General features: G+C 45.5%; 1 protein-coding gene across 1 annotated transcript in view; it reads right to left on the bottom strand.

Annotated features, from left to right (window-relative positions):
* The window catches only part of P4HTM (prolyl 4-hydroxylase, transmembrane), a 91901-nt gene extending 72105 nt beyond the window's left edge, over positions 1-19796 (bottom strand). Inside the window, exons 1-2 of the mRNA XM_089656616.1 lie at positions 19389-19796; positions 11653-11734 (exon numbers count right to left, since the gene is read on the bottom strand). Of these exons, the coding sequence (XP_089512742.1) occupies positions 11653-11734; positions 19389-19691 (385 nt within the window). The 5' untranslated portion in view covers positions 19692-19796. The remainder of the gene's footprint in view (positions 1-11652; positions 11735-19388) is intronic.
* Positions 19797-24538: the final 4742 nt, after the last annotated feature.

Raw genomic sequence — 24538 nt, forward strand, 5'->3', positions numbered from 1 at the left:
ACAAGGTCTGCACCAATGTGCTATGTAGTCCACACCAATGGGCGTCAAGCCAGTTGAAGTATGACTAAACATAGAACCTCGGTCAGGTTTCTACTGCTGTTTGTGCCCCTGGTGAGGAGATTCATCGATTATTAAAAAAATACTGTAAGAGGAGCTAACTGGAGTGCAGCTTACGTTCTTTCATATTATCACAGATCAATGTATTTGCCATGGATCTTAACCTGACATACGAATGCCTCAAAGAGATCATGCCACAGCAGAAAAGTACAATGTTTCTGAGCCATGGGGGACTCCTTCGCCAGTCATGTGATCAAGTCTCTTCTCCCTGCCTGTACACTGAGCCACGCATGTGCAGCTCAGAGTACATTTACAGCACTGCTCTGTGCTGTAATGAAGCTACTCCTGTGCGCACGAGTAAAGTGAATGTAGCCCGGCCATTTAGGAAGCTAAACAGAGCAAACCCGGAAGGAAGACCGGGAGAAGACGGAAGTGCCTGGGACCAGCTGGACTAGAGGGCTTCAGCTTACAGATACATCTGCTATAATGTGCCAATATGAAGTGCCTACTAGCGCATTATGGCATAAACCTCCCGGGAGGAAAATTAAATAAATATAAATTTATATATATATACACACACACATTTATCTATCTATCTATCTATCTATCTATCTATCTATCTATCTATATATATATAGATACAGTGGGGATTGAAAGTTTTGGCACCCCAGCTAAAAATTTGTATTAATGTGCATAAAGAAGCCAAGGAAAGATGGACAAATCTCCAAAAGGCATCAAATTACAGATTAGACATTCTTATAATATGTCAACAAAAGTTAGATTTTATTTCCATCATTTACACTTTCAAAATAACAGAAAACAAAAAAATGGCGTCTGCAAAAGTTTGGGCACCCTACAGAGTTAATATCTTGTACTGCCCCCTTTGGCAAGTATCACAGCTTGTAAACGCTTTTTGTAGCCAGCCAAGAGTCTTTCAATTCTTGTTTGAGGTATCTTTGCCCATTCTTCCTTACAAAAGTCTTCCAGTTCTTTGAGATTTCTGGGCTGTCTGTCACGCACTGCTCTTTTATGGTCTATCCATAGATTTTCAATTATGTTGAGGTCAGGAGATTGTGAAGGCCATGGCAAAACCTTCAGTTTACGCCTCTTGATGTAATCCCCCGTGGATTTCGAGGTGTGTTTAGGATCATTATCCATTTGTAGAAGCCATCCTCTCTTTAACTTCAGCTTTTTCACAGATGGCATCAAGTTACCATCCAAAATTTGCTGAAATTTTATTGAATCCATTTTTCCTTCTACTCGTGAGATGTTCCCTGTGCCACTGGCTGCAACACAACCCCAAAGCATGATTGATCCAACCCCATGCTTAACAGTTGGACAGAGGTTCTTTTCATTAAATTCTGTTCTCCAAACGTACCTTTGCTCATTCCGGCCAAAAAGTGCAATTTTAACCTCATCGGTCCACAGAACTTGTTTTCAAAATGCATCAGGCTTGTCTATATGTTCATTTGCAAAGTTCAAACAATGATTTTTGTAGTGAGGACGTAGAAGAGGTTTTCTTCTGATGACTCTTCCATGAAGACCGTATTTGTACAAGTATCTCTTTATAGTGGAATAGTGTACCACAACTCCAGTGTCTGCCAGATCTTTCTGGAGGGATCGTGCAGTCAAACGTGGGTTTTGAATTGTTTTTCTCACAATCCTGCGAGCTTTTTTTACGAATTTTTAGCTGGGGTGCCCAAACTTTTGATCCCCACTGTTTATATATATACACAAACATATACATATATACAGTGGGGATCGAAAGTTTGGGCACCCCAGCTAAAAATTTGTATTAATGTGCCTAAAGAAGCCAAGGAAAGATGGAAAAATCTCCAAAAGGCATCAAATTACAGATTAGACATTCTTATAATATGTCAACAAAAGTTAGATTTTATTTCCATCATTTACACTTTCAAAATAACAGAAAACAAAAAAATGGCGTCTGCAAAAGTTTGGGCACCCTGCAGAATTTATAGCATGCACTGCCCCCTTTGCCAAGCTGAGACCTGCCAGTGTCATGGATTGTTCTCAATCATCGTCTGGGAAGACCAGATGATGTCAATCTCAAAGGTTTTAAACCCAGACTCATCTGACCTTGCCCCAACAATCAGCACCATGGGTTCTTCTAAGCAGTTGTCTAGAAAACTGAAACTGAAAATAGTTGACGCTCACAAAGCTGGAGAAGGCTATAAGAAGATAGCAAAGCGTTTTCAGATGTCAATATCCTCTGTTCGGAATGTAATTAAGAAATGGCAGTCATCAGGAACAGTGGAAGTTAAAGCAAGATCTGGAAGACCAAGAAAAATATCAGACAGAACAGCTCGCAGGATTGTGAGAAAAACAATTCAAAACCCACGTTTGACTGCACGATCCCTCCAGAAAGATCTGGCAGACACTGGAGTTGTGGTACACTATTCCACTATAAAGAGATACTTGTACAAATATGGTCTTCATGGAAGAGTCATCAGAAGAAAACCTCTTCTACGTCCTCACCACAAAAATCATCGTTTGAACTTTGCAAATGAACATATAGACAAGCCTGATGCATTTTGGAAACAAGTTCTGTGGACCGAGGAGGTTAAAATTGAACTTTTTGGCCGGAATGAGCAAAGGTACGTTTGGAGAAGAAGGGGCACAGAATTTAATGAAAAGAACCTCTGTCCAACTGTTAAGCATGGGGTTGGATCAATCATGCTTTGGGGTTGTGTTGCAGCCAGTGGCACAGGGAACATCTCACGAGTAGAAGGAAAAATGGATTCAATAAAATTTCAGCAAAATTTGGATGGTAACTTGATGCCATCTGTGAAAAAGCTGAAGTTAAAGAGAGGATGGCTTCTACAAATGGATAATGATCCTAAACACACCTCGAAATCCACGGGGGATTACATCAAGAGGCGTAAACTGAAGGTTTTGCCATGGCCTTCACAATCTCCTGACCTCAACATCATTGAAAATCTATGGATAGACCTTAAAAGAGCAGTGCGTGACAGACAGCCCAGAAATCTCAAAGAACTGGAAGACTTTTGTAAGGAAGAATGGGCAAAGATACCTCAAACAAGAATTGAAAGACTCTTGGCTGGCTACAAAAAGCGTTTACAAGCTGTGATACTTGCCAAAGGGGGCAGTACAAGATATTAACTCTGCAGGGTGCCCAAACTTTTGCAGACGCCATTTTTTTGTTTTCTGTTATTTTGAAAGTGTAAATGATGGAAATAAAATCTAACTTTTGTTGACATAATATAACAATGTCTAATCTGTAATTTGATGCCTTTTGGAGATTTTTCCATCTTTCCTTGGCTTCTTTAGGCACATTAATACAAATTTTTAGCTGGGGTGCCCAAACTTTCGATCCCCACTGTATATATATACACACACACATATATATATATATATATTTATTTATCTACAGTGGGGCAAAAAAGTATTTAGTCAGCCACCAATTGTGCAAGTTCTCCCACTTACAAAGATGAGAGAGGCCTGTAATTGGCATCATAGGTAGACCTCAACTATGAGAGACAAAATGAGAAAAAAAATCCACACAATCACATTGGCTGATTTGGAAAGAATTTATTTGCAAATTATGGTGGAAAATAAGTATTTGGTCAATATGAAAAGTTCATCTCAATACTTTGTTATATATCCTTTGTTGGCAATGACAGAGGTCAAACGTTTCCTGTAAGTCTTCACAAGGTTGGCACACACTGTTGCTGGTATGTTGGCCCATCCTCCATGCAGATCTCCTCTAGAGCAGTGATGTTTTGGGGCTGTCGCTGGGCAACACAAACTTTCAACTCCCTCCAAAGGTTTTATATGGCATTGAGATCTGGAGACTGGCTAGGCCACTCCAGGACCTTGAAATGCTTCTTACGAAGCCACTCCTTCGTTGCCCGGGCGGTATGTTTGGGATCATTGTCATGTTGGAAGACCCAGCCACGTTTCATCTTCAATGCCCTTGCTGATGGAAGGAGGTTTGCACTCAAAATCTCACGATACATGGCCCCATTCATTCTGTCCTGTACATGGATCAGTCGTCCTGGTCCCTTTGCTGAGAAACAGCCCCAAAGCATGATGTTGCCACCCCCATGCTTCACAGTAGGTATGGTGTTCTTTGGATGCAACTCAGCATTCTCTCTCCTCCAAACACGACGAGTTGTGTTTCTACCAAACAGTTCTATTTTGGTTTCATCTGACCATATGATATTCTCCCAATCCTCTTCTGGATCATCCAAATGCTCTCTAGCAAACTTGAGATGGGCCCGGACATGTACTGGCTTAAGCAGGGGGACACGTCTGGCACTGCAGGATCTGAGTCCCTGGCGGCGTAGTGTGTTACTGATGGTAGCCTTTGTTACATTGGTCCCAGCTCTCTGCAGGTCATTCACTAGGTCCCCACGTGTGGTCCTGGGATTTTTGCTCACCGTTCTTGTTATCATTTTGACCCCACGGGGTGAGATCTTGCGTGGAGCCCCAGATCGAGGGAGATTATCAGTGGTCTTGTATGCCTTCCATTTTCTAATTATTGCTCCCACAGTTGATTTGTTCACACCAAGCTGCTTGCCTATTGCAGATTCAGTCTTCCCAGCCTGGTGCAGGTCTACAATTTTGTTTCTGGTGTCCTTCGACAGCTCCTTGGTCTTCACCATAGTGGAGTTTGGAGTGTGACTGTTTGAGGTTGTGGACAGGTGTCTTTTATACTGATAACAAGTTCAAACAGGTGCCATTGATACAGGTAATGAGTGCAGGACAGAGGAGCCTCTTAAAGAAGAAGGTACAGGTCTGTGAGAGCCAGAAATCTTGCTTGTTTGTAGGTGACCAAAAACTTATTTTCCACCATAATTTGCAAATAAATTCTTTCCAGATCAGCCAATGTGATTGTCTGGATTGTTTTTCTCATTTTGTCTCTCATAGTTGAGGTCTACCTATGATGCCAATTACAGGCCTCTCTCATCTTTTTAAGTGGGAGAACTTGACTAAATACTTTTTTGCCCCACTGCGCGCGCGCGCGCGCACGCACGCGCACACACACACGTCTGTTTTAACAGCTCACAAGATTTCTGGCAAGATTAACAAAAAAGATAATTTTATAAACAAAATGAAAAAAATATTTTCTGTTTCACTTACCAAGAAGGAACGACGAACTATTTAAATGGTATATTTAACAGACCAAAAGGGAGCAAATAGGAGAATTGTTAGGGTGGACTTTTACACCTGGTTCACCCTACTGCGGGCCATGCGCCCACGTTTGCTCGGGCACGGCAGCCCATTCATTTGCATGCACCTTTTTAAAACTGTGGCCGCAGGGAAAAATCATGGTCTTTTTGACCACGCGGTTTCCCTGCGGTTCCCGCACCTGCAATCGCACTGCAGGCTGATATGTGTGGGGGTCCCATTCCAAATAAATGGCGTGTTTTGCAAGAGCAGCGCCATACGGCTGCGGGTGGTGGTGAATACCGATGTGATTCCTGCATGAGGCAAAAATAGCTTATTTTTTTGGAAATGTCATATGAACATTCAATAAAGTTCAAAATTGCCGCCATAGGGTGCCTTGTAAAAAGTAGTGCATGCAGTACATTTTCAACGCACTGTGCCTGCGCACAACCGCAACCCAGTGGGGTGACTTGGGCACACAGGAGACAAGGCGTTTTGCGTTTGGCAGCTATTTCAGCGCAGTCCCACTGCATCTGGCGTGAATCGGCCTGGTGTTTCAGAGTCCTACCTGGATCAATGCGGTTCTAAAAGAAGAAAAATATTCATCCATATTATGTGCATCCCTGCTGTGTGCCCGGATTTACCCATTGCCCGCCAGCCTGCCCTCTGCTGTGTGCCTGGATTACCCTTTGCCTGCCTGAACTGTCTCTGCTGTGTGCCCAGATTTACCCATTGTCTGCCTGAACTGCCCCCTGCTGTGTGCCCAGACTTACCCATTGCCCGCCAGCCTGCCCCCTGCTGTGTGCCTAGATTACCCATTGCCCGCCAGCCTGCCCTCTGCTGTGTGCCCGGATTACCCATTGCCCGCCAGCCTGCCCTCTGCTGTGTGCCCGGATTACCCATTGCCCGGCAGCCTGCCCTCTGCTGTGTGCCCAGACTTACCCATTGCCCGCCAGCCTGCCCTCTGCTGTGTGCCTAGATTACCCATTGCCCGCCAGCCTGCCCTCTGCTGTGTGCCCGGACTTACCCATTGCCCGCCAGCCTGCCCTGTGCTGTGTGCCCGGATTACCCATTGCCCGCCAGCCTGCCCCCTGCTGTGTGCCCAGACTTACCCATTGCCTTCCTGAACTGCCCTCTGCTGTGTGCCCCGGACTTAACCCTCGCTACACCGATCAAGTGCCCCTGAAATCACTCAATAAAAGCCTTGTGTGCCACTGCTCTCCGCATGTGTTCTGTCCCACCCACACCTCCGTCACATACAGCATATTATAAAATCACTCCGATGACTCTCAGTCTTTGATTTTTTTCTAAAAACAAAACACAAATTTGTGTTTTCAGTTTACAAAGTGCACTAACAGAAGCCAGATGTGAAATCGCCTAATATCACGATTTCTGTAGAAAGTATCTGCGGTATTTTGTCGGCTCGGTAGGTAACAGAAGGGCGCCCCCCCCCCCCCCATACTGCGCTCAGCCCCTAGTTTAATTTACGTTTCACATACCTCATTACAACACCAGCCTAAGCTATTCATTAAAAAATCCTATTAATGTTTTAAGGATAAACCACACATGCAATCTTAATCTCGGGCTACTGAGCAATTTAACCCTTGCCGGGAAAAATCACCGTATCTGCAGCACATTGACGTATCACAAGGAAGGAACCCGACGCTGCTTGCTTGCCGGTTATTGCTTTCTTCGCCTATCTCAGTATCTCAGTGCATGGCTGGATACTTTTTGAACAACGACATAATAAGTATGGGCATGAAGGGTTTAACTTAGGGCTTACATGGGCGGTAAAACCAGGCAGTTCAGCTGCAGTTTTAACACCCCCGCCTTCCCGACTGCCCACGTCATACTGGCATGCAGCTGTTCGGGCTTTTACATATGCTGCAACCGCAATGATGTGCTTTGTGGCCACTGCAAAAGTTAAACGTCATGTCGTATTCGGTAGGCATTACTGCCGCTGAGTGCGACCAATGCAAGTGTATAGGGCTATGCTGCAATGTGCGCAACTGCGGCGTGCTGTGGAGGGTCAAATAAGGTGGTAAGGAGGTAACATATTGCCTGCTCACCGCCTGTCAAACCTGCAGGATCTCTTTCCTATCAGGGACCACTGTGATTGGCTGTCATATTTATTTTTTATTTATTTCAGGTACTTATATAGCGCCGTCAATTTACACAGCGCTTTACATATATATTGTACATTCACATCAGCCCCTAACCCTCAAGGGGCGTACAATCTAAGGTCCCTAACCCTCAAGGGGCGTACAATCTAAGGTCCCTAACCCCCAAGGAGCGTACAATCTAAGGTCCCTAACCCTCAAGGGGTGTACAATCTAAAGTCCCTAACCCTCAAGGGGTGTACAATCTAAGGTCCCTAACCCTCAAGGGGGGTACAATCTAAGGTCCCTAACCCCCAAGGAGTGTACAATCTAAGGTCCCTAACCCTCAAGGGGTGTACAATCTAAGGTCCCTAACCCTCAAGGGGCGTACAATCTAAGGTCCCTAACCCTCAAGGGGCGTACAATCTAAAGTCCCTAACCCTCAAGGGGCGTACAATCTAAGATCCCTAACCCTCAAGGGGCGTACAATCTAAAGTCCCTAACCCTCAAGGGGTGTACAATCTAAGACCCCTAACCCTCAAGGGGTGTACAATCTAAAGTCCCTAACTCACATTCATACATACACATACTAGGGACAATTTAGACAGGATCCAATTAACCTACCAGCATGTCTTTGGAGTGTGGGAGGAAACTGGTGTACCCGGAGGAAACCCACACAGGCACAGGGAGAACATGCAAACTCTAGGCAGGTGGTGCTGTGGTTGGGATTCGAACCAGTGACCCTAGTACTGCCAGGTGGAAGTGCTAACCACTTAGCCACTGTGCTGCCTGTCACATCATCAAAATCTCCCAGTGTGCATTGGGAGCTTCCTGTGACAGCTTGGTCATGTGCTGAGAGCATGCAGTAAGAGCGCCCTCAGCACAGAAAAGCTATTCCCCTTGGACACGTGTATGGTGGTTCAGTCTTGGACACGTGTATGGTGGTTCAGTGGTAGAGCCCACTTGCCCAGCCGTGGCATATAAATGCGTTACAGCTGGTGGGAACAGGTTAAAGCAGAACTCTGGGACATCTGAAAATGATCCATTGCTGTAGGACAGCACCCACACTGCAAGGGTGAACTGCTTAAGTGTTTCTGCACCAGGGGCGGACTGATAACTCATGGGGCCCCCGGGCAATAGGGGATCATGGGGCCCCTGTGTCCTTGCCCAAACTCAAAAAAGCCTATGAAAAAGGTACCAGGGGCATCTCATGGGGCCCCCTACTGACCCTGGGCCCTCGGGCAGTGCCCGAGTTTCCAAATGGTCAGTCTGCCCCTGTTCTGCACATGCGTTTTTGATGGGTTTTTTTTCTTGTTAGTAGGCAGATTTAAAACGCATTAATGCTTTTTGCACATGCGTTTCCAATGCGTTTTTTTCTTGTTGCTAGGCAGATTTAAAGCCGCAAAAACACACTACGTGCTTTTCTGCAGCGTTTCCATTGAAGTCTATAGAACCGAACACGCAACTTTTGCATTTAAAAAATTCCCTGACCCCTTTCCAAAAAACACATCGGGTGAAAACGTGGAGATGTGAACGTGTCCCATAGGAAATCATGTTAAATGGACTGCTGTGCGTTTCTGCAAAACGCTACGGAAAACGCTTAGGTGTGAACCTAGGATTGATGTAAACTGAAATCGTTTAGGAGGAGGGAAGTGAAAATAAAAAAATAAAATAATATGGTTGCATAAGTGTACACACCCTTAAACTAATACTTCGTTGAAACACCTTTTATTTATTTCAGGTACTTATATAGCGCCGTCAATGTATACAGCGCTTTACATATATATTGTACATTCACATCAGTCCCTAACCCTCAAGGAGCGTACAATCTGTCTTTGGAGTGTGGAAGGAAACTGGGGTACCCAGGGGAAACCCACGCAGGCACAGGGAGAACATGCAAACTCCAGCCAGGTGGTGCTGTGGTTGGGATTTGAACCAATGACCCTAGTACTGCCAGGCGGAAGTGCTAACCATTTAGCCACTGTGCTGCCCATTACCTTTTGATTTTATTCCAGCACTCTCTTTGGGTATGAGTCTATCAGCACGGCACATATAATGGAAATCGCACTGCAAACTTCAAGTAGCACTAAGACCCCGGTCACGCCGGGTGCGACTTGACATGCGATTTGCATGCCATATGACTTGAAAATCACATGGCAAGTCGCACTCTATTGTTCGCAATTACAGCGGTCACATCGGTGCGGTTCTGACTTGGTCGGAGCCACACCGATTTCTAGAGGGGTTCACATATCCGCGTTCCTGCGGGCCGTGTTTTGCGTGGCCATGGGAGCCCATTCATTTGAAAGGACTCCCGTACCCCGGGACACGCAGGGAAGAAGTCCCTGCACTTCTTCTGAAAACGCAGCCCGGCTCGGTTCCCAGTACGGTTGTGTTTTCCAGTGTGGGCGGTGAGCCATTAGAGCTCATGGCACCCGCCCGCGGGTCCGCATTCCTCTGTGCGGGTGGTGCGGCTGCACGGATTTTTGTGCGGATCCGCAGCGGCACCACCCGCACAGATGTGAACCTACCAGTGGTGTATTTAGGTTTTGCGCTATCCTAGGCAACATAAAAATCGGATGCCCCCCCAAAGGCAGAGAGAGAGCCTGACACCGACCAACACCAGACCCCCCCCCCCCCCCACACGGAGAGAGCCTGACAGTGATCAACAACACCCGTGCCCCTCCCTCCTCTGAGAGAGCTTACCACTAACACCCCCCCCCCCATCATGACAGAGAGAAAGACACTCACCTTCACAGCTCTGGACATCCCCGGGAACAACAGTTGGGCTCTGCATACACCATCAAGCAGCCCGCAGCCTCTCTCAGATCCCACCTGGTCCCCATGCCACATATGTCCCTTCTTCCAGGCAGTGCTGCCCCCCTAAAAAAAATGCCGCCCTAGGCAAATGCCTTGTATGCCTTGTGGTAAATTCGCCCCTGAACCTAGCCTGAAGTAGTGCATGCATGTCTTGCAAATCGCACCTCAAATCGGCATGTCGTCTGACTTTGAAATCGTGCGACTTCACGGTAAGTCGGGATCGGTGTGACCGTTGTGTTAAATCTTCAGAATCACAGCAGAAATCGCGCTGAAATTGCACGATATTAAATCGCAGCAGTGTGACTGCTGACCTAATATCACTTTAACCCTTGCAGTGCAGGCACCGCCCCACTGGAAGGGATTTTTGTTGTTTAACCCCCCTGGCGGTATTCCTGAGTGTTGCTCGGGGTAAAGTTTCAGCACCACAAGCGGTAACCCCCCCGAGCTACACTCGGGAATACACTGCAGCGTTGCTCCGGGATCTCTTCTGCACTTACCTTGTCCTGCGCTCCCGCGATGTTCCCCCTGCAGTGTCCCCGGCAATGTCCTCCGGCCGATGCCGGCATCTGTCTTCCGGGTTCCGTTCCCTGCAAGCGTCGGGACATACGGGGGACGGAACTGGCGGGAAATTTGAAAATGACAAAAAGTGACATTCACTAAATACACTAAAATCACATAGTATAACATTCCTGTATCAAACCATTTCACATACATTTTGTCCCGAGTGCTTTGTCCGGCGCCCTGCCTGCATTTTTACTGTTCTTTCTGCCTGGAAACTGAGAAACGTCCATGGCGTCCAAAAAGCGTCCCTTTAGGTCAAACGCGGTTTTAGACCGGCTAGAGAACAGCGATAGTAAATCAGAACCACTTGCAGAATTGAGTGATAATGATTTGTGGGGGAAATTCCTCATCAGACACTGAAAACGATTCTGCGACTTTGCTCAGCGATGTGCGAACTTGGCGCTATATTTCACATTTCAGTGTTTTCGGTTTGATTATATTATTGAATTAAATTTATTATTATTATATTATTATTTTTTATGATTATTTATTATATTATAATTTATGATTTCGTGTTTCCAGTTTTATCCTCCCCGGGATGTTTACTAGACTCTTGTTCGGACAGATTTCAGTGAGTTATTCCTAAGAATTACAGGCCTACAATAAAAAAAAAACATATTTCCATGCAAAAAAATCTACCGCTTTGAGCACAGAAATATGGACATAATCAGACCGCTAGGGAGGCTACATAGCTGACCGGGAAGGTATTGCCCCTTATCCAGGCACAGCTGTACCTTTTTTTTTTTCTATCATGCGGTCATGCTGGGTAAATAAAACCATAGCTGTGTCCCCCCATGTGAATGGCATGGGGGCTCTGGTCCATTAACCCCTTCACCTCTCCCATCCTGATAAGAGCCACAGACTTATACAGGAATTAAGACGATTACATGTCCTGCCGACAGCTTGAAGCACAATGTAACCCGTATTACAGGAGAGCCGAGCCTGGCACAGGCAGCAAATCTCTTACCGAATAGAAGAGGCTTTAGGCTCAGCGTCTCCATGTGCTGGATTTTGTTGGGAATGAGCTCGATCTTCTGCTTGTGACCGACCTGAAAAATACAAAGGGTTTGTTAGGTCACAGGGGGGGCGCATATAATGCCACACTGCTCCGGGGGGGGGGGACAGCAGAGCCTACCACTAACCAGCGACAGACAACGATTGGTCGGACTATGAAGATCCAGGCATCTTTAATTGGATGCATCACAAAAAATGATATTGCCATAAACAATCAAACATTCTGTGCGGCTTGACTATAATGTAAAGGAGGTTGACAATCAATGAATTTAAACTGCTTACATTTCACCTTTGCTGGTTCCTCCTTCTCCGCCAGCGACATTCTAATGACATTTTTAGATAAAACCTTCATTACATACTTTTTATTTTTTATGTCATCACTGGGCCTCTCTGCTTCTCTATGCAATACAGCTCCAGGAAACACCCACAAATAATGCTGAGTTGTACCGGCTCCTCTCCTGAACTGAAATGGCTTACTCTGATGTCACTGCACACTGTGAGCTTCTCACAAAGTGCATTAGAAGCTGCAACAAGTCAGATAGAGCTCCACCTCAGCACCTGGCTGGAGGACATCCAGCATCATTTAGCCCTTTCCTCCCCCAGCCTGGCCCACCCCGTTCACTCATTGGATTTCAATTCTTTCAATCATTATTATTATTAGTATACATTATTATCCCTCCCTCCTAGATTGTAAGCTCCCAGGATCAGGGCCCTCCTATCCCTCTTGTATTGAACTGTATTGTTGCTGTATTGTCTCCCGGTATATTGTAAAGCTCTGAGCAAACTGTTGGCACCATAAATCCTGTATAATAATAATATATATAAATCCTGTATAATAATAATATATAAATCCTGTATAATAATAATCTATAAATCCTGTATAATAATAATAATATATAAATCCTGTATTATAATAATATATATAAATCCTGTATAATAATAATAATATATATAAATCCTGTATAATAATAATATATAAATCCTGTATAATAATCATAATATATAAATCCTGTATAATAATAATATATAAATCCTGTATAATAATAATATATATAAATCCTGTATAATAATAATAATATACAGGATTTATATATTATTATTATACAGGATTTATATATTATTATTATTGTACAGGATTTATATATTATTATACAGGATTTATATATTATTATTATTATACAGGATTTATATATTATTATTATACAGGATTTATATATTATTATTATACAGGATTTATATATATTATTATTATTATACAGGATTTATATATATTATTATAATACAGGATTTATATATTATTATTATTATACAGGATTTATAGATTATTATTATACAGGATTTATATATTATTATTATACAGGATTTATATATATTATTATTATACAGGATTTATATATTATTATTATTATACAGGATTTATATATATTATTATTATACAGGATTTATATATATATATTATTATTATACAGGATTTATATATTATTATTATTATACAGGATTTATATATTATTATTATACAGGATTTATATATATTATTATTATAATACAGGATTTATATATATTATTATTATTATACAGGATTTATATATATTATTATACAGGATTTATATATATTATTATTATTATACAGGATTTATATATATTATTATTATACAGGATTTATATATATATATTATTATTATACAGGATTTATATATATTATTATTATACAGGATTTATATATTATTATTATTATACAGGAATTATATATTATTATTATACAGGATTTATATATTATTATTATTATACAGGATTTATATATTATTATTATACAGGATTTATATATTATTATTATTATACAGGATTTATGGCGCCAACAGTTTGCTCAGCGCTTTACAATATAACGGGAGACAATACAGCAACAATACAGTTCAATACAAGAGGGATAGGAGGGCCCTGATCCTTCATGGAGGCTCAGCATCACATGTGGGTGTTACCTAGGGTGGTCTACATGCAAATACTGCCTGTCCAGGAACTCCCACTCGTCCAGACTGACACCCACCCATCAAGGCACTTTGATATTTGCCTAAGTCCACTGCTTGCATCGGGGCTGAGGGCTCTTGAGAGGAGTACTGAGGCAGGGTGCTGTGATGCTTTCAGGAAGCTCTGTACAAGCCTCCCACCAGCCCTGATCTGCCTACACTGCATAGAGAAACACAGACACCCAGTGCTGACATCACTGGGTCTAAAATAAGACATGTAATGAAATTAGAAAGTTTATTTTTTTTTAAATTGTATTATTATAATGATATAAAGGGGGGGGGGAGGGGGGACCAAGAAAGGCAAAATATAAGCAGATTAAAATTTAGCTTTAATGTTTATCTAAAGCCAGTACTTCTTTATTTTTTTAGATATTGTACTGTATTGTTTTATATATATATATATATATATATATATATATATATATATAAATATACACACATACACCAAAACAGTATATAATAAAGGTTTGTTGTTTACAGTTTTGTATGTGTTTTATTATTATTTTATTATTAATATTATTTTTATGGGTTTATATATATATATATATATATATATATATATATATATGCACATACATATACACACATATATTTTACAAAAATAAAATAAAAAGTAAACAATCCAATACTAAACTTTCCTTTCTCTATCCAAACCAGCAAAAAAAATATATATAGATATATTTTTTTTATGTATGATGATATTTAAATGTTTACTTTGTATTGTTTCCTGGATATGATCAGCAGCTCCATGATTGGTTCCTCTCATTCTCTGTAGTACAATCATATCATGGATACTCAATACTCGGGTTTCTATCATGGTCCAGTCCCGCCTCCAGGACCACAATAGGTCAATGAAGAGAAGTGCTGATTGTGTCTGCCGGGAAGGATTTTATGTGAGAACTAATGGGAGTGGAGACAGACATGAGCTGTGATATGGGAGAATCAGAGGTCACTGGAGGTTAATCCACTTTTTTTCCCTCAGTGACTCTGAAATTGTGCAGATACAGAAGATGGGGGGGAGGTCAGACCCTCTGGGTGTGGGAAGATGCTGACGCGGGGTCTGACCACCCAGAACTGGTATTTCACTGTTAGGTGGATGATGGGGAGTTAAGTCATCCAATGCGGGATGTCCAAACTACGGCCCGTGGGCCACATCCAGCCCGCTACAATATTTTGGGTCAGTGGGGTGTGCTCTATGTGCACTGATTGAGGAGTCAGGTCAGCAGTGGCTGCCTATGGACTCTGCTCCCCCCCCCCCTCCACAGTCTCCAGCGGGTTACCGCCAGCCTGCTAGCAGCCAATGAGGTGTTGCTCCAGCATTGACAGGACAGAACTTCCCCCACCCACACCTGCTCCACATCCAGCGCCAACCCTGCTGCTACAATGTGCCATAAACCTTCCAGTGGGGACTGATGTGGGGGGGACTCTGATGGGGACCCCGATGTAAGGAGGACTCTGATGGGGACCCTGATGTAAGGAGGATTTTGATGGGGACCCTGATGTAAGGAGGACTTTGATGGGGACCCTGATGTAAGGGGGGTCTCTGACGGGGACCCTGATGTAAGGATGGATCTCTAATGGGGACCCTGATGTAAGGGGGGATCTCTAATGGGGACCCTGATGTAAGGATGGATCTCTAATGGGGACCCTGATGTAAGGGGGGATCTCTAATGGGGACCCTGATGTAAAGGGGGGAGGTCTCTGATGGGGGAACCTGATGTAAGGGGGGTCTCTAATGGGGACCCTGATGTAAGGAGGATTCTGATGAGGACCCTGATGTGAGGGGGACTTTGATGGGGACCCTGATGTAAGGGAGGACTCTAATGGGGACCCTGATGTAAGGGGGGTCTCTGATGTGGACCCAAATTTAAAGGAGGATTCTGATGAGGACCCTGTTGTAAGGGGGATTCTGATGGGGCCTTGATGTAAAAGGGACTCTGACGGGGACCCTGATGTAAGGGGGGGGGGTCTCTGATGGGGACCCTGATGTAAAGAGGGGTCTCTGATGGGGACCCTGATGTAAAGAGGGGTCTCTGATGGGGACCCTGATGTAAAGAGGGGTCTATGATAGGGACCCTGATGTAAGGGGGTCTCTGATGGGGGAACCTGATGTAAGGGGGGGTCTCTAATGGGGACCCTGATGTACGGAGGATTCTGATGAGGACCCTGATGTGAGGGGGACTTTGATGGGGACCCTGATGTAAGGGAGGACTCTAATGGGGACCCTGATGTAAGGGGGGTCTCTGACAGGGACCCTGATGTAAGAGGGGACTCTGATGTAGACCCAAATTTAAAGGAGGATTCTGATGAGGACCCTGTTGTAAGGGGGATTCTGATGGGGCCTTGATGTAAAAGGGACTCTGACGGGGACTCTGATGTAAAGGAGGGGTCTCTGATGGGGACCCTGATGTAAGGGGGGGGTCTCTGATGGGGACCCTGATGTAAGGGGAGACTCTGATGTAGACCCAAATTTAAAGGAAGGTTCTAATAAGGATCTTGTTGTAAGGGGGATTCTGATGAGGCCTTGATGTAAGGGGGACCCAGACGAGGACTCTGATGTAAGGAGGGGGGGGGGGGCACCGATTTAATGGGGATCATTTATTTATAAAACAGATCTTTTTCAGCCTGCAGATACCTGAAGAATACACTGTATGTGGCCCTCGTACAGAGAGGTCTGGGGCCCCCTGCTCTCTCCTCCTACTTCTGGAGGATTACTACAATCTCTCTGCTGGAATGTTCACTTATTTTATATTGGGGGGGGAGGGGGGGGGCAATTTCATGGAAAATCTCAGCCCTGAGCCTGATGTTGTCCCCCCCCCCCTCCTCACCTATAGATGAAATGCTGTGAGTGATTCTCCCTGAAGCCTGCGATCAGAAAATCGTACGAAACACACCGCCTGCGAATCGATCGTCCAATAATCTGATCATTGGTTTCTTGAACGATTTTTGTGTAATCAGTACAAATACAATACGTGACATCACTTACGAATTATCTGTCCAAGAATTTCCGGAACTTCTCTTGATTTTCGATATGAGACCAGATGCAAAAAAAACAACAACGGACGATCGTTCTCATGGTCTGATCTTACGGACGATCGTTCTCACGGTCTGATCTTACGGACGATCGTTCTCACGGTCTGATCTTACGGACGATCGTTCTCACGGTCTGATCTTACGGACGATCGTTCTCACGGTCTGATCTTACGGACGATCGTTCTCACGGTCTGATCTTACGGACGATCGTTCTCATGGTCTGATCTTACGGATGATCGTTCTTACGGTCTGATCTTACGGACGATCGTTCTCACGGTCTGATCTTACGGACGATCGTTCTCACGGTCTGATCTTACGGACGATCGTTCTCACGGTCTGATCTTACGGACGATCGTTCTCACGGTCCGATCTTACGGACGATCGTTCTCACGGTCTGATCTTACGGACGATCGTTCTCACGGTCCGATCTTACGGACGATCGTTCTCACGGTCCGATCTTACGGACGATCGTTCTCACGGTCCGATCTTACGGACGATCGTTCTCACGGTCCGATCTTACGGACGATCGTTCTTACGGTCTGATCTTACGGACGATCGTTCTCATGGTCTGATCTTACGGACGATCGTTCTCACGGTCTGATCTTACGGACGATCGTTCTCACGGTCTGATCTTACGGACGATCGTTCTCACGGTCCGATCTTACGGACGATCGTTCTCACGGTCCGATCTTACGGACGATCGTTCTCACGGTCCGATCTTACGGACGATCGTTCTTACGGTCCGATCTTACGGACGATCGTTCTTACGGTCTGATCTTACGGACGATCGTTCTCATGGTCTGATCTTACGGACGATAGTTCTCACGGTCTGATCTTACGGACGATCGTTCTCACGGTCTGATCTTACGGACGATCGTTCTCACGGTCCGATCTTACGGACGATCGTTCTCATGGTCTGATCTTACGGACGATCGTTCTCACGGTCTGATCTTACGGACGATCGTTCTCACGGTCTGATCTTACGGACGATCGTTCTCACGGTCCGATCTTACGGACGATCGTTCTCACGGTCCGATCTTACGGACAATCGTTCTCACGGTCCGATCTTACGGACGATCGTTCTCACGGTCCGATCTTACGGACGATCGTTCTCACGGTCCGATCTTACGGACGATCGTTCTCACGGTCCGATCTTACGGACGATCGTTCTCACGGTCTGATCTTACGGACGATCGTTCTCACGGTCCGATCGTACGGACGATCGTTCTCACGGTCCGATCTTACGGACGATCGTTCTTACTGTCTGATCTTACGGACGATCGTTCTCATGGTCTGATCTTACGGACGATCGTTCTCATGGTCTGATCTTACGGACGATCGTTCTCATGGTCTGATCTTCCCATCGTGTGGGCGGGGCTTATCCTGCCATGGATCTGATGATCTTACGGAGACGTCTCCCCGGACAATCCATCATAGATGGCTGGAGTAGGGGGAGACTTTCCCAGCATGCACTGTGCTCCAGGTTGACCCCGAGTGACCCCGACCTCCCAGTGAATGGCCGGAATACTGACCTGTCCACCTGGATTATATAAAACCTACCTGCACCGAGGAGACTCACCTGGACTCCCACCAACTGGGGGGGGGAGGGGGTTACTCACCTTGATACCTAATTAGGACACCTTGATGCCCTTTGATCAGGACAGGTAGGTGCATTATATCCCTCCAGGTGGCATTCACCTTCATACCCTCTGAACAAGACAGGTAGGTGACCTGATTACCTCCAGGTGGGATAGGTAGGTGGGGTGTCACTCAATTAGATGCCCGCTGATCAGGATGGGTAAGTGTTCTATATGTGGGGGTGGGGTGTCGCTCAGGTAGGTGCACTATGTGGAGGAAGGGTTATCACTTACCTTGATGACAGGACAGGTAGGTGCTCTATATGTGTGGGAGGGGTTATCACTCAGGTAGGTGTACTATGGGGGGGTTATCACTCACATTAGGTATACTATGGGGGAGGGGTCATCACTCAGGTAGGTGTACTATGGGGGGAGGGGTTATCACTCAGGGAGGTGCTCTTTGTGGGGTGGGGAAGGGTGGTGTCACTCAGGTTGGTGCTCTCTGTGGGGTGGGGGAAGGGGTGTCAGGTAGGTGCTCTCTGTGGGGTGGGGGAGGGGGTTGTCACTCGGGTAGGTGCTCTATATGGGGTGGGGAGGGGTGTCACTCAGGTAGGTGCTCTCTGTGGGGTAGGGAAGGGTGGTGTCACTCAGGTAGGTGCTCTTTGTCGGGTGGGGAAGGGTGGTGTCACTCAGGTAGGTGCTCTCTGTGGGGTGGGGAAGGGTGGTGTCCCTCAGGTAGGTACTCTCTGTGGGGTGGAGGTGTCACTCAGGTAGGTGCTCTCTGTGGGGTGGGGGAGGGGGTGTCACTCAGGTAGGTGCTCTCTGTGGGGTGGGGGAGGGGGTGTCACTCAGGTAGGTGCTCTCTGTGGTGTCACGCAGGTAGGTGCTCTCGGTGGGGTGGGGTGTCACTCAGGTAGGTGCTCTCTGTGGGGTGGGGGTGTCACTTAGGTAGGTGCTCTCTGTGGGGTGGGGGTGTCACTCAGGTAGGTGCTCTCTGTGGGGTGGGGGTGTCACTCAGGTAGGTGCTCTCTGTGGGGTGGGGGAGGGGTGTCACTCACCTTGATGCCCTCCAGGCGGGGGAGGTGTCGGTAGTCGGTGTCCGGTCCCCGGTCGGTGGTGGTGGTGTCGGTGGTGGGCCCCTCGGTAGCGGTGGTGGTGTCGCCCCCCAGCGGCCCGTTGCTGTAGTAGACGTAGAGGAGCAGAGCGATGACATTCAGGATGTAGACATGGACGAACACCATCACCACCACGAAGTACGAGCGGGAGCACACACTGTTCCCCTTCTGCAGCCCGGCCAGCCGGTCCCGGTGAGGCAGAGGGGGGTCATCCTCAGGGGGTCCCCCATTCAGCGGGCTCTCCATCCCGCCCCTGGGGCCCTGGACAAGCTGCGCCGGGCACGCGCCGGTCACCCTGGCGACGGCGGGGCGCGCGCGGCTACCTAAGCTAAGCGACACCTGGGGGCGGGGTCCGGGCTCGGCAACGTCACGAGGAGGACCGGAGGAGGGAGGGTTACCTAGGAGACGGGCATCTCTTCCCCGGCCACGTGACCCCGGCTGTCAGCGCGGCAGGGATGGCGAGTGTCATGGGACAGCTCGGCTTCTGGGCTCCGTCCGCCGACACCGGAGTCCTACAGAGGTCTCCATGGGTGACGGGCCCCAGACTGCAAGGACGTCTGCTAACACTGCTATTATTATTATTATTGTTATGTTTTTACTGTATTATTATTGATGGTGTTATTATTATTAATAATAATAAAATAATATCAATAAAACTATTAATAGCAATAGAATAATAATAATGATAATAATAATAATAATATGGATGATAATAGTAATAATAATAACAACAATAATAAATATCATCATTATTAGTAGTTCTGCTATTATTATTTTATTGTTATTATTAGTAGTATTATAATTAATAATACTAATAATAAAATAATAAAAATAATAATACCAACAATAATAATAATAATAAAATATTAAAATTAATAATAATAATATTAATAAAGGTCCTTGCTTTCTAGCAGGCCCATCATCCATAGAGATCTCTGTAGGACTCCTGACTGTGGCCCTTGGTGTCTGATGATGATGATGATTATAATTTGGATTGCTAATATTGTAATTATTTAAATGTTTGTATTATTGTTATTATTATTATGTTTATTGTTATTATTGCTATTTATTTTTTGTATTACTATTATCATTAATATTATTATTATTGTTATTATTATTTTATTATTAGTAGTAGTAGTATTTTTTTATTATTATTATGTTTATTATGTTTATTGTTATTATTGCTATTTTTTGTATTATTATTATCATCATTATTATTATTATTATTATTAACCACTTCCTGTCCGGACACTTTTACCCCCTTCCTGTCCAGGGCAATTTTCAGCTTTCACTGCTATCACACTTTGAATGACAATTGCGCGGTCATGCAATACTGTACCCATATAAATTTTTTACCATTTTTTTGAGACAGATAAAGCTTTATTTTGGTGGTATTTATTCACCGCTGGGATTTTTATTTTTTTTACTATGTAAATGAAAAAGTCCAAAAATTTTGGAAAAAAGTGTTTTTTTTAATAAAATTTTGCAAATAAATAATATTTCATCCTAAATCTTGGCCAAAATTTATTCCGTTATTTTTTTAGTAAAAAAAAAAAATCCAAATTAGTTTATAACCAAACATTATAATTTTTAAACATTTTTTTTTACATTTTTATTTTATTTTTTTTTATATTATTTTTTATTTTTATTTTTTATTTTTACATACTGTCACCCTAGCAGTACAGTGTCACCATGGTGACACTGTACTACTTGTGGGGGGTGATGAAGATTTTTTTTTTTTTTTTTTACACTGATTGCTTTTACACCCATATAGGATGTAAAAGCAATCATTTCTCTTTCTCTCTGTCTGCATTCTTGCAGTCATTGAGAAATACTGAGTGAGCTGTGATTGGTCACAGCTTGTCACATGGTACAAGGCTGTTGTGAAGAGCCTTGTACCATGTGACCTCTGTGATCATTCACAGATTTCACACGTAGTAAGCAATGATGTCACAAGTGACATCTTGCTTACTACTTTGCATGTGATCACTGATTCGCCAATCAGTGATCACATGACCGGGACCTCGTACAGAGGTCCCGTCCGACGATCGGTGTTTCACTGTGTCCGGAGGACACAGCGGACACCGGATCGCGGTGGTGCGCGCTCCTAGGGAGCGCGCACAGCTAGAAAAGGCGGGTGCCGTTTAGGAACGGCAACCCGCCCCTGGACTGCCACCGCCCTGCCGTTTATAAACAGCAGGCGGACGGCAAGAGGTTAATAAAATAATAGCAATACAAATATTAATAGCAATAGAATAATAACAATAATAATATGGATGATAATAGTAATAATAATAACAACAATAATAAATATCATCATTATTATTAGTAGTACTGCTACTATTATTTTATTGTTATTATTATTAATAATAATATATAATAAAATAATAATAATAATAATAAGGAATGCAGCCATAGAGAAAGAGAAATTATTGCTTTTACAGCCTTTATGGGTGTAAAAGCAATCAGTGTAAAAAAAAAAAAAATCTTCATCACCCCCCACAAAATCTTCATCACCCCCCACAAAATCTTCATCACCCCCCATGGGGGTGACAGCATGTAAAAAAATAAAATAAAAATGTAAAAAAAAAAAAAGTTTAAAAATGATAATTTTTGATTATAAACTAATTTGGGCTATTTTTTTTTTTTTTTTTTACTAAAAAGACAACGGAATACATTTTGGCCAAGATTTATGATGAAATATTTATAAGAAAAAAACATTTTTCAAAATTTTTGGACTTTTTCATTTACATAGCAAAAAAAAAATAAAAATCCCAGCAGTGAATAAATACCACCAAAATAAAGCTTTATCTGTCTCAAAAAAAATGCTAAACTCATATGGGTACAGTGTTGCATGACCGCGCAATTGTCATTCAAAGTGCAACAGCGCTGAAAGCTGAAAATTGGCCTGGACGGGAAAGGTGTGAGAGTGTCCGGACTGGAAGTGGTTAAGCTGCAGCAGTTGTCGGATCCTCAGCTATTACCCGTGTTCCTGCATCTGCTTCTGTGATTAACCCGGCTTGTCCTGACCACGCTTGAACCCTACCTGCCCTGACCGTGGCTTGTTCCCAGACTCTGCTCTGCCTCCTGCTCATCTGCCTGATCCTGTGTTGCTGACCATTCTCTGCCTGATCCTGTGTTGCTGACCATTCTCTGCCTGCCGTCGATGCTTGTATCTGACCATCTGTTGCTGACCCGGCTTGTCTGACCACGTATCCAGTTGTCCGTCTGTCCTGCATACTAATTGGCAGGGGCGGACTGACAACTCATGGGGCCCCCGGGCAATAGGGGATCATGGGGCCCCTGTGTCGTTGCTCAAACTCAAAAAAGCCTATGAAAAAAGTACCAGGGGTATCTCATGGGGCCCCCTACTGACCTCGGGCCCTTGGCCAGTGCCCCACTTTCCAAATGGTCAGTCCGCACCTGCACCTGGTTCCTACTGGTTCTTCTCCTGCTGTGTGCTGCCAGCCCTGGGTCTGCTGCTCCTGCTGCCATCTGCTGTTCTAGCTGACCCAGCTCTGGTGACACACCTGCTACATACCTCTGCAGCCAGTGGAAGACCTCACAGGCACTCATACCTCCCTGCGCTCTTGTGGCCATTGTGGCAGCATCAGTGGTCCTTGAGTCGGGACTGTAAGAGAGGACTCCCTCTACAAGCAGTGGTCTATTTAGGTTTCGTGCTGCCCTAGACAACACAAAAATTGGCTCCCCCCTCCCCAACACCACAAACAGCACCCCACCCCACAGAGAGCACCTACCTGAGTGACACCCCCCTCCCCCACCCCACAGAAAGCACCTACCTGAGTGACACCCCTCCCCCACCCACAGAGAGACCTACCTGAGTGACACCCCCTCCCCCACCCCACAGAGAGCACCTACCTGAGTGACACCCCCCTCCCCCACCCCACAGAAAGCACCTACCTGAGTGACACCCCCTCCCCCACCCACAGAGAGACCTACCTGAGTGACACCCCCTCCCCCACCCCAAATAGTGCACCTACCTGAGTGACACCCCCCCCCCGCACCCCACAGAGAGCACCTACCTGAGTGACACCCCCCTCCCCCACCCATAGAGAGCACCTACCTGAGTGATTTCCCCCTCTCCCACCCCATAGAGAGCACCTACCTGAGTGACACCTCCCCCACTGCACAGAATGCACCTACCTGAGTGACACCCCCTCCCCCACCCCACAGAGAGCACCTACCTGAGTGACACCCCCTCCCCCACTGCACAGAGAGCACCTGAGTGACACCCCCTCCCCCACCCCACAGAGAGCACCTACCTGAGTGACACCCCCTCCCCCACCCCACAGAGAGCACCTACCTGAGTGACACCCCCCTCCCCCACCACACAAAGAGCACCTACCTGAGTGACTCCCCTACCCCATAGAGAGTACCTACCTGAGTGACACCCCCTACCCCACCCCACAGAGAGCACCTACCTGAGTGACACCCCCTCCCCCACCTCATAGCGAGCACCTACCTGAGTGACACCCCCTCCCCCACTGCACAGAGAGCACCTACCTGAGTGACACCCCCTCCCCCACCCCACAGAGAGCACCTACTTGAGTGACAACCCTCCCCCACCCCACAGAGAGCACCTACCTGAGTGACACCCCCCTCCCCCACCGCACAAAGAGCACCTACCTGAGTGACACCCCCTCCCCAACCCCATAAAGAGCACCTACCTGAGTGACACCCCCCTCCCCCACCCCATAGAGAGCACCTACCTGAGTGACACCCCTCCCCCACCCCATAGTGAGCACCTACCTGAGTGATACCTCCCTCCCCCACCCCATAGAGAGCACCTACCTGACACCCCTTCCCCCACCCCACAGAGAGCACCTACCTGAGTGACACCCCCCTCCTCCACCCCATAGAGAATATCTACCTGAGTGATACCCCCCGGGCAACCCCCCCACGGCAAGAGATAAGACACTCACCTTCACAGCTCCGGACATCTCCGGGAATAAGAGGCTTTGCATACACCATCAAGCAGCCTATCTCGGATCCCACCTGGTCCCCATGCTTCATGTGTCCCTTCTTCCATTCCTTCTTTCAGGGGACAGCGATGCCCCCCTGAAAAATGCCGC

Source organism: Staurois parvus, unplaced genomic scaffold (genome assembly GCF_062004578.1).
Source record: "Staurois parvus isolate SC_StPar_1 unplaced genomic scaffold, SC_StPar_1.0 ptg000920l, whole genome shotgun sequence".
Taxonomy (NCBI): domain Eukaryota; kingdom Metazoa; phylum Chordata; class Amphibia; order Anura; family Ranidae; genus Staurois; species Staurois parvus.